The 10,944-nt window shown below is 51.6% G+C and overlaps 1 protein-coding gene across 2 annotated transcripts; it reads left to right on the top strand.

The window, feature by feature from the left end:
* The first annotated feature begins 142 nt into the window (after positions 1-142).
* Positions 143-10,933, top strand: Serhl2 (serine hydrolase like 2). Of its 2 annotated transcripts, XM_050129598.1 has the most exons (11): positions 145-796; positions 875-988; positions 1,336-1,377; positions 1,734-1,753; positions 2,033-2,107; positions 3,493-3,602; positions 4,491-4,570; positions 5,816-5,850; positions 8,894-8,976; positions 10,059-10,155; positions 10,795-10,933. In XM_050129598.1, exons 1-11 carry the CDS (start codon positions 598-600, stop codon positions 10,912-10,914), a joined length of 975 nt encoding a protein of 324 aa, XP_049985555.1. In that variant the 5' UTR covers positions 145-597; the 3' UTR covers positions 10,915-10,933. The 2 variants fall into 2 exon arrangements, with proteins under 2 accessions (XP_049985545.1, XP_049985555.1); XM_050129588.1 differs by having other exon boundaries at positions 143-988.
* Positions 10,934-10,944: the final 11 nt, after the last annotated feature.

The raw sequence follows: 10,944 nt of genomic DNA, 5'->3' as shown, positions 1-10,944 counted from the left end.
CAGCCTGGACAAAAAAGCAAAGCACAAGAAAAGGCACAAAAACAAAAAAAAACCACAAAAAAAAAAAACCAAAAAAAAAAAAAAAAAAAAAAAAAAAGAATCAGCCTATTGTTATGAGTAATGCTTTATTAAGTGTTGTTTATCTCCTGTGCCAATTTATGATGTATATGTTATCATGGGTGTTTATATATTAAAATATAGCTAGCATTCATCATTATATGGAGTACATTAATGGTTTCAGATATCCATGGGGGTTCTTCAACTGGGGTCCCCAACAGTTGAGAGGCACTGTAATCTACTTACTCCAATAAAACAGAAAGGAAACTGAGGATGGAGAGGTTTGAAGCCACCAGTCCAAGGTCATACAGCCCACAAGTGGCAAATTCAAGGCAGCACCCCCAACCCATGCCTTCCTGTTCTGTCCAAGCATCAATGGATTACATCCAAAAAGCCTGTTCAGATCTCTCTCACCCAGGAGAGCTGCTTCTCTTTCCCTACTCAGGATATCTGGCAGTCCAGCTGTGGAAAGCCAGGACACAGGCCATTAGCGCTGAAGCCCACGCATGCTGCTGCATACATAGATGAGGGGCTTAGGACATGCTGGTTTGGTGGATGCAGGAGATGAATGACTGCTTCTACCTTACAGGTCTGCTCTCAGAGTTGAAGCTGGCTGTGCCCTGGGGCCACATTGCTGTCAAAGTCTGGGGCTCCCAGAAGAACCCTCCAGTTCTCTGCCTGCATGGCTGGCTGGACAATGCCAACTCCTTTGACAGGCTCATTCCTCTTCTTCCACAAGGTGGGCTATGGACTGAGGGGCAGTGGAGGGGTGGAAACTGCCATGCAGACCCCTTTCTCGTTCTCCTCTCTGCTGCAGGTTTTCATTATGTGGCCATGGACTTCGGAGGTCACGGGCTCTCGTCCCATCACCACCCAGGGTTCCCATATTACCACCAAAGTTTTGTGAGTGACGTCCGGCGGGTGGCAACAGGTGAGCAAGAGGGAAAGTGAGTGTCGTGAAGGAGTTGTGAGTGTGTGTTTGGGTGTGGGGGGATATGGGGGTGAATGTGGGGCCTCTGTGACATTTCCTCTCATCCCATGAGTAGGATACAGTGTCTAGGAGGCAGTGCTGGCTGGGAATGGATGTCTGGGGTCTGACTCCAGTTCTCCCAGCAACTGAGAGGAGCAAGCTTGCTTCCTCCCACAGTGGAGCTGAGCCCCCTCAGCTGATCTCCTAGGGGTGCAACAGGGATTAGGAGGAAGTCCCAATCTGGGACACGGGAAAACATTCAGAGTAAGGTTGGGCCATGCAAACTCTTTCTGGCTCTGTATTTTCAGCCTTTAAATGGATCCAGTTCTCCATCCTGGGCCACAGTTTCGGTGAGTCAGTTTGGGCCAGGCCCTGAGTTCTGTGGAGGACTATAGGAGAGGGAGGAAGATTGACACAGTGGTACCCAAGACTTTTCCCTGCCCCTCTGAGGAGCAATAAGAGGACCCACAAATGCTTATCTTAGAGACTGTGCCTCTGGTCTCAGATGAGGGAAGGGGTGGCCTTGTGAGTGTTTTCAGGTGAAGGGACCTTGGTGGCCCAGGGAGAGGCTCCAAGTTGAAGATGCAGAGTCCCAACCCCATGGTGGGAGACAAGCTGGGGATGGGACAGCCCCTATGAAAGTGCTTGGGTGAGGGTATTGGTGAGGGGTCGCATAGGATGTCCGCTCTGTTCTCTTGTCTGACAGGTGGCACCGTGGGCAGCATGGTGAGTCGCTGGCTGTTCTGTGGTCCCATGGGACCTTGGGAAGCAAGCAGAAGGTAGGCTAGGAAGAGCCCCTTCACACAGTGGATGCTGTGGCCAGAGACTGTTTCCACATTCACACTAAGTTCTGATAAAGGTCCCTTGTAGAGTTTCTACGTGTTCCCCCTAGGGTCACTGGGTCTGTGGCTGGGTCTGGGAGAAGCACCCTGAAGGGACAGCAGACTCAGGCTCTGTGAAGCCTGTGCCTTCGCCCACTAACTCCATCTCATTTTCACTCTCTAGTTCGCCTGCACCTTCCCCGAGATGGTGGACAAACTTATCTTACTGGATACAACACCTTTTGCCCTGGACTCTAATGTAGGAAAAGGCTTCTTTGGAGGCTGTGATTGGGACCCCATGCTTCCTGGGGAGGGGAGGGCGGCTTCATCTCTGTCTCCTGTGTTGGACATGAATGAGGCCGGAGAATGTGGCAGAGGGTAGATGAGTTAGCCAGGGATCTCCTCCAGAGAGGGCAGCATCCTGAAGCTTGTGACCCTGAGAATGTCAGGGCCCAGGGTATGGGAACTCTTTGGAAGCCCAGTGTGTGGCCTGGATTCCCCAGAATGCTGATGGATCCCGCATAGACTGGGAAACAGCAGAAGGTGGATGAGGGGGGCAGCCATGGGTGGAGGATCTCTGGGCCACAGCAGCTGCCTGCCCTAACACTTAACCAATTCCTTTGTGCTGTGCACACGGAGCACAACCAGATCCATCAACTGTGAGTGTGGCTGATGGAAAAACACCACCAGCAGCAGCACTCACAACAGCCAGTACTGTCCTGTGTCTGAGGCTTGGCTCTGTTTTTACCTGTGTGACCCTGAGGATGTGAGTTTGCTCCAGGGGACTCCACTGTGTCCGTTTCCACCTTTCCTTTTTTCCTTTACAAACTGGCAACCCCTTCCCTGAGGATAAGAACTCATTCTTTTTGAGACAGGAGCTCATTCTTTAACCAAGGCTGGCAGTGAACTCCTGGAAATTCCCCTGCCCTAACTTCTTTATAGCTGCTATTAGATTTTGTTTGCTTTTTATATTGATTATTTAGACAGGACTGCTCTGTGAGGCCTTGGCTGTCCTGGAAGTAGCTATAGACCAGGCTGACCTAGAACTCACAGAGATCTGCCTGCCTCTGCCCCTGAAGTGCTGGACTTAAATGTGTGCACCAGCCTTCCTTGCTGGAGTTAGTTTTTATCCCCATGTCTCCAGGCCCTGCACACTGTAAACACTCAGTAACTTTCCACTGCACAAACCATGGGTTAGTGTGGACCCAATACCCAGATTATAGTAATCTCTGACCTTTGGTCTCTGTAATGCCCCACTGATGAAACAAATGTAGAGCCTTGAGGCTTCTTCCTGGGTGGTGTTGGGTGACACTGAGTCCCCAAAGCCTGAAGCTGCTGGTCTTCTGCCATTGGGGACATGATGTATGGCCGAAGGAACCTGCCTGTACCCTGTGCCCCCTACCTATCATTAGCGATGACAGCATTCACTGACGTCACTGTATTTGCTGCCCTAACGAATCCTAGTGTCGCCCCTCTACAAAGCACATCCCTCTAGCTGTCCCAGGCAGCCTGTGCTGAATAGGAAGGACAGCGAGCATGGACTGACCCCTCAGAGGGGCATGGAGGGCAGCAGGCAGGACCAGGGGAAGGACGGGACCCCTCCTCTGGGGCATCACTATTCACCAGCTCTGGCTGAATCCCTAGGAAACAGAGAACATCCTGACCTACAAACGGAGGAACATAGAACACATGCTGAAGGTGGAAGCTTCCCAGAAGTCCCCAAGGGTGTCCAGCCCTGAGGAGCTTTTGCAAGGGTAGGTGCTGGCAGCCAGGGCAGGGCAGAGGTGGGCTGGGACCGTTGTGCCCTGGTGGGCAACATTCCAAGTCGGGGAGGAGGTACAGCCTCTTCTTCCTCCTCCTCACAGTATCCTCCCCTCCACTCTTCCACCCCCAGTCATCCTCCGCTGGGGTGTCACTCAGCACCAGTCCTCCTGGACACTTCTCAAGAAGCCCCTTGTTGTCACCACCCCTCTTTCCTCATGCTTCCTGCGGGGTGGGGGCTCTTTCTTTCTCCTCATATTCATGCTCTATGGCACACCTCTTCTCTCTGAAGTTCTCTCCCACTCTCCTGCTAGAGCTGCCTGGCAGCCTCCACCCCAGAACAACCACCCTGCCTCCTGGCCATGTTGGCCTCTAAATTCTGCATTCGTGGTCCAACTGGGAATGCCGTGGTCATATCCGTACTCACTGCTTCTGGAGTGTGCACGGTCAGACAGGGCTTTCCTGTTTTGTGTTTGTTGTCTAGAGGAAGGGACACACACAGAATAACAGGCAGATGCGCTGATGCTGTAAATTCCCACTGAATCTGAAGGACATGCGCACTGTTCATGGGTAGCCTCCCTTTCCTCCATCTCTTCCTCCTTTTGTCCTTCCTGAAGGTCGAACCTAAGCTCTCAAGCCCTTTACCCTGATCCACAACCCAGGTCTTTTGTGTTGTTTCTTTGTTTAATTTAGAGAGATTTCGCTATAATTCCAGCCTGGTTTGAACTCACTATGTAGCCATGATTGGCCTTGAATTCAATTCCTCCTGCTTCAGCTTCCTGAAGCGCTGGAATTCAAACTGGGCACAGGATCCACAGCTGCCTGTGTTCCTTTCTGTGTGGCCCCTGGGTCTGGTTCCTTTAATGTCTTCTGTGTCCCAGGTTCCTGGCTAGCAACAACCACTTAAGTAAAGAGTGTGGGGAACTCCTGCTGCAGAGAGGAACCACGAAGGTAGACACAGGTAAGGACCATCTGTCATTACTGAGGGAGAACATGGGAGGGTGCATGTGCCAAGCTGACACTAGGTGCCTGAACTGCTTCATTGACAGTCCTGAGCTAGCAGGGAAACTGAGGCTGCACATTGCCGAGGACCAGGTACAATGTCACATGGGCATTGTAGAAGGCCACACTCTGTGAAGGTTGGCTAGGGTTTTGGACTAAAGGTGGTGACTGTCATGGCTGTGCCCTGCCGGGCCCACGTGCAGGAGGTTTGCAGAAGATGTAGAGGTGCCGTGTCTGGCAGTCACTGATGACGTGAGCGTCTTCTGTGTTAATCTTCCATGTGTTTGTGCAGAACTCTTACCAAGGGTCTGAGAGACTGTGAGTGTGGCAGTGAGCCACACTGTCCCTGTCTCCATGGGTCCAGAATCTGTAGGTGGCACAACTCCAGGGGGCACCCTTTACAAATGCTCCTTGTGGAAATGACCCCTCCTGGGACTGGGCAAGGGGGAGGCTGGGCAGAAAATGTAAAGATTAGAAGAAAAAGATGTTTGTCTGTTGCTGCAGCAGAATTTTCTTACAACTTCGAAAAGTAAGGGTTTGACTCCCAGTCTCAGGGGACTGTCCATCGTGACGGGGAGGGTGTGGCGGCAGGAGCAGGAGGCAGCTGGTCACATTGTGTGCACAGTGAGGAAGCAGAGAGAGGTGAATGCTGGCCCTCAGCTCACTCTTCTGTTCAGTGCCAGATGCCAATCCATGGGGTGGTGCTGCCCAGAGTAGGTTGCCCACCTCCGTCTATTCTAGAAACTCCCTCAGAGACATGCCAGAGGGTTGTTTCCATGGTGATTCTAAAGCCTGTCACATTGACATTCCAGATTAACCATAATAACAAACGACCACTGAATAAATGTGAAGGTGACAGTCTGGGATTGGACAGAGGCCTCTGCCTTGGATTCATTTGGCTGAGGTCACCTGAGAGTTCAGCAGCCAGAAAGGCTCCTAGATTTTAGAGAGAGACCCGTGCTGTCTCTGTCCTCATTCTTCCTGTTCCTTGGTCCTGAGGAAATGCCTATGTGCTGTGACCAAGCTCTGCTCTAGGAGAATCCCATAACAGAAGTCCAGGGCTGGCTGATGTCAGGGTGGCTTTCTCCAGCCCAGATGGCAGACATGAGCCCTCTGTGGAAAGACTGGGACCTCCAAGGAAGCCAGGCAAGTCCCTTCCTGTAACAGGTGATCCTGAAACCACCATGCTTTGTGCTTTCTCCAGGTCTGGTGCTGAACAGGGACCGGAGGATCTCTCTGGTAAGTGCCACTGTCTTCCAGCTTCCCTCACAGATTGCTTGTGGCCTCTTCTTAAAAGCAGGTTTAAAATTACAGGCATAGCATAGTACAGACACATTTTAGCTGCCTGTAAGTGTATTGCCGGGTCTTACTAAATACACTGTCTTATGTAACTATCACCTTTGCCATCCCCAGTAAACACTGATCCATTAAAACACTAAGCCCTCACCTGTCTCACCAACAACCCCTAATTTACTTTTCTGTCCCTGTGAAGCTGCTTGTTAGGATCCTCACAACAGCAGAACCAATGTTTGCCCTTCTGGGCCTAGGTTCTCCTCAGCATCATGCTGTCCAGACCCTTTCATGGGAAACACACATCTGTGTTCACACTTGTGAGACTGAATCCTGTTCCATCCTGGGGACTTTAACCCCAGCATGTGGGGGCAGAGGCAGGCAAGTCTCTGATAATTGTTTCTTGAAACATATTTCTTACATATGTCTTATTTTTATCTATGTAATTTTTACTTTTGTGTGTTTGTGTGTGTGTGTTAGTGTAAAGGCAGAGAGACGCTTGTGTGGCAGTCAGGACAACTCATGGGAGTCTCTCCTTCCATGAGTGTCGTGGATCATAGCTTGGCAGCCAGTGTGTTCACCCACTGAGCCGTCTAACTGGCCCGCAGCACATTTTCTATGTCCATTCCTCTGCTGACAGACACTGGGGTTGAGGTTTTGGCAATTGAGAGCAATGCTACTGTAACATGGGGTACACGTGTCTGAGTCCTTGCTTCCGGTTCTTGGCTTTGCCAGAAGAGACTGCTGGAGCCCGCGGTGACTTAGGATTGATCTTTGGAGAAGGCGCTAAACTGCTGTCTGCAGAGGCTGCTCTATTCTATGTTCCCACCAGCGATGCACAAGGGTTCTGACTTCATCCCCAATCTCTCTCACACATATGCAGGGAGGAGGGGTGCTGGGCACTGAACCCCAGGACGTGTACAGGCTGGGCAAGTGTTATACAGTGAGCTACATCCATTTATGTCTTTATACATGTGTGCACACTCACAGACTCTCACCCGTGTCTTTTCATACATGTGCATGGATGGACACAGACCCATGTCTCAGGACGTTGCATCATTCCCATGCTCTCTTGTTGAAGTCTCCCACAGACATGTGTAAAGTTAAAGAAGCCAGTTGTGGGGCTAGAGAACAGAGGTGATCTCCCCTGGAGGAGGTCCCAGGGGAGTCTGGGGCACAGCAGGGCACATCGACCTGGGTCCAGGTCTCACATCCTGTGTCATGCAGAATGCCTCAGAGCTGGTGGTTCATTTGACTTTGCTCTTGGGTTAACCTTACTACGTAAAGAGAGAAAACAAGGTGGGTCAGGAAATGGAAGTGCCTTCAGCGTGGTCAGCCCACAGTGGAGACATCAGCTGCCATAAAACTCAGAAGAGCTTCACGGCTGCGGGCATGAGTGGAGGTAATGTCCCCTAATCCTTGCCCTGGGGCCAACTTAAAATTAAGTTTGAGACCTGATTGTACCCTTGAGACAGACAACCCCAATTCCTGAGGAGAAGGAGGGAGATGAGAGGCCAAGGCCCAAGCCTGACCTATCTGCTTCAGACTCCTCCTCCTGTTGGCTGTTGCCTGTGGCCAGGGTTCAGAGCTGCCCTCTACACCTCTCCCCTGCAGACTTGAGAAGGTGAAGCCACAGGGTCTCCCTGGCAGGCAGCCCTCCGACCCATCACAGCTCCTGCGGACCGGACTGAGAGAGTGTGGGGCCTCCTGGGTAATGTGGGAATCTTTGTATTGAGGATGGACCCATGGTGACTTTAGTCTGAGGAGCAGGACAAGCAGTGACCATGTTGTGTGTGTCTGTGTGAGAGTGTATGTATGCTGTGCACGTGGAGGTCAGAGGTCAGCCTTCAGTGTTGTTCCCAGCCACAACACTCACATTTATTTGTTTAGGTTTTTGAGGCAGGGTTTCTCTGTTAGCTTTGGAGCCTATCTTGGAACTCGCTCTGTAGACCATACTGTCATTAAACTCAGAGAACCAACCGCCTGCCACTGCCTCCCAAGTGCTGGGATTAAAGGGGTGCACCACCACCGCCCAGCCTCATATTTATTTATTATCTACTTATTTTAGAGCTGATCTCACACTTTCCAAATAGGCTGAGCTGGGCTGTCAGCACATTCCAAGGATCGACATGTCCCTGCCTCTTGAGGGCTGAGGTTGTAGGAATGTCACACATTGTCCAGTTGTTTTAAACAACAGATCAGAATCAGGCCTTGTCACAAGCCCTCTACTGACTAACCCATTTCCAGCCCAACAGTGAATTTTTTCATGGTGTGTCTGAGCAGTGGGTATCAGATACCCACCAGGCCTAGTGTATAACAGGCAAGCTCTCTGCCACTGACCTGCAGCCTCAGCCCAGCTGTACTGACATCTCTAACTCTATTAACTATATCATTTCTCCACGAAGTCCCCTGATCCTAGCCGGTATATCATCCCTGTCCTTCATGTGTCCTAGTGTCTGTCAGTAGCTGCACGGGGCTGGAGGTCTCCTAGCGCACTGCAGCACAGGCAGATTTAACGCAAGGACAGAGCAGTTGTGCTGGGGGAGACTCAGGTGCGGTGGACTCAGCTCTGTTGTGGACCAAACACACTTCTGTCAAGTGGAAGCAGTCTCATGAAGGGAATGAGCTCTGTGTGACAGAGCCCAGCGCCCACAGCTGGACTGTGCATGAGGAAGGGGCTGCAGGGGGCTCTAGTCCTCAACAGTCCAGAAGTCACCTCCAGTCAACAGCCACACCCGACCTAAAAGGGTTCTGTGAGTGGAGTCAACATTCACAGAGGGGAGAATGGATATAGGGGGTGGGAGACAGAACTTTGGCAGATGGAAGCTAAGAAGCCTTGATGAGTAAGGGACTTGGTGGACACTGGCCTCCTGGGGAGGGTGGCCCTGCTGACCTCACTGGAACCTCATTTCAGCTGTCCTGAAATAAGGACTCTGACTGCAGGTGGGCATGGGACATCATGGTAAGCATTCACCCGGTTTTGTTTCTGCAGCCAGAGAACGTCATTGACTTTGTCAGCAAGGAGATGTTTGCCTATTATACCAGAAGCCTGCAGGCCAATGTGTTGCTCATCAAGTGAGTCTAGACAGAGTGCCCTTGACAGACCCAGGGACCAGGAACCCGAGGGAGCATGGCACAAGGTGTCCAGTTCTCCAGGGTGACACCACACGACTGTCCACCCAGCCTTTTTCAGGAAGCATATTTGTCAGCAGGTGCTGGGAGGGGGAAGGCAAAGGAAGCAGCAGCCTGGGAGCAGAGGGCGGGGGTGAGGACTGAGGCACAGATCGGCAGGTCTCTGGGGAAGCCTGACATGGGCTGTGCTTATGATTCCACTTCCCACGCTGAGAAAGCAGAATGCACGTCACAGACACGGCACTGGAATCTGGGGAGCTTGAGTCCTGCTCTATTAGGAAAGGTCGTCCTGTTTGCGTGCACAGCTTCAGGAAGGAGGCACCTGGAGTGATGTGGAGGGGACGCACCCCTAGCCAGATTCCCAAATTAACCCTGATGACCAGTGGGGTGACAGACATCCAGGATTGTCTTCACATCCAGGAATTTTGAATTAGGAACTTTTTTCTGAGCTAGCAACCCATAGTTTGTCTAGCCTGATCCTTTCCTCAATGCTTGGTAGTGGCAGCCACAGCCATGAATTCAGGAGAAACTTGTTAACACTGTTATAAATTAAGGCAAATCAAAACTTAAAAACAAGGAACTGACTGGGCATGGGTGCTCACACCAGCAATTCAAGACTAGGGAGGACGTGGCTACGCTGTGACAAGTCTGAGGCCGGCCTAGGTTACAGTGTGCTTCAAACATGGATGGGGAATGTTGCTTGATCTTTAAAATAAGGGAGGGCTTATTTTAAAGAAAAGCCTGGCCTTGAGACCTGGTTCAAATCTCAGCCCAGCTTTCAGTGACCCCCACTTTCTGACAGCTGCACCCCAGCAGACACTCAGCTTGTGCTAGCCGGCTACCAGCTCTAAGAGGAAGCTGGTACTAAATGACTGAACCCCAGGATCAATCTAGGCTCAAAAGAACATAGCTGAAGGAAAATCAGATTCAGTCTAGGCTTGGGCTCCTCAGGTCCTGAAACACAGACAGGGCAGAGGGCTCCATTAAGACTCAGAGATGAGACACCCCCACTTCTTGCTGCCCAGAGCAACACAGGGGTACTTTGATGTGAGACGAGAGAATGATGCGAACAAGGAGCCGCTCCTCCTCATCCTGGACATGCTAAGAGCCATCTTAAAGGAGGTAAGGCATGTGGCCTGGGAGGGTCACAGGTGTTTATGTCTGCTATGAAACCCACATTAATAAAATTGATGGCCTTATATTCCCTAAGTGGATGCTTCACCCCTCAAGGGCAGGTCCCAGAAACCGAGGACACCTAGAGTTCAGGACCCTAACCCCTGGCCATGCTTACTTGTGGGGCGCACCTCTTAGAAGCAGCCCTGCGCTTCCCTCCACTGCTCCTGGAACCAGCACATTGGCAAGTGTGATGGCTACAGGGCAGGAGGAGGCACATGGTGGATCCAGGAGCCTGTGTAGGTCCTGGCCCTCTCTGGTCATCATGCATTTAGAATCCCCGAGGCCTGGAACCTCTGCACAGCCAGGGGCTACCCCAAAGGGCAGCTGCTATTCAGGCTTCTGTGCAGTGGAGCTGTGCTGACACCTGCCCTGCACAGAGTGCTTCATCTCCATCAGAACTGGCAGAATTGACTGTGAACACCCAGATTAGCATTGTAGCCTCACAGCTCAGATGCCTACATTACTGGAACAGCCCCAAGTCCCCAGGCTGCTGGGAATAGGGGTGGCCTCTGACCCTCTTGGAGACACGCAGCTGTGGGAGAATCTCTTGTGTGGGCACCATCTCACCTCCTCCCCTTTCTCCAGCGGTTCCAGTATGTGGAAGTCCCAGGCAATCACTATGTCCACATGAATGAGCCCCATCTTGTGGCTGGATTCATCAGCTCTTTCCTACAGAGCCAACCCAGGACCTCTTCAAGGCTGTAGCTCTGGCCTTGGAGCTGTTCACACTGTCTA

This window comes from Alexandromys fortis, unplaced genomic scaffold (assembly GCF_014885135.2).
Source record: "Alexandromys fortis isolate MF-2015 unplaced genomic scaffold, M_Fortis_MF-2015_v1.1 scaffold_28, whole genome shotgun sequence".
NCBI lineage: Eukaryota > Metazoa > Chordata > Mammalia > Rodentia > Cricetidae > Alexandromys > Alexandromys fortis.
The sequence above is the reverse complement of the archived record's forward strand: the minus strand, read 5'-3'. Positions and strand labels throughout refer to the sequence as shown.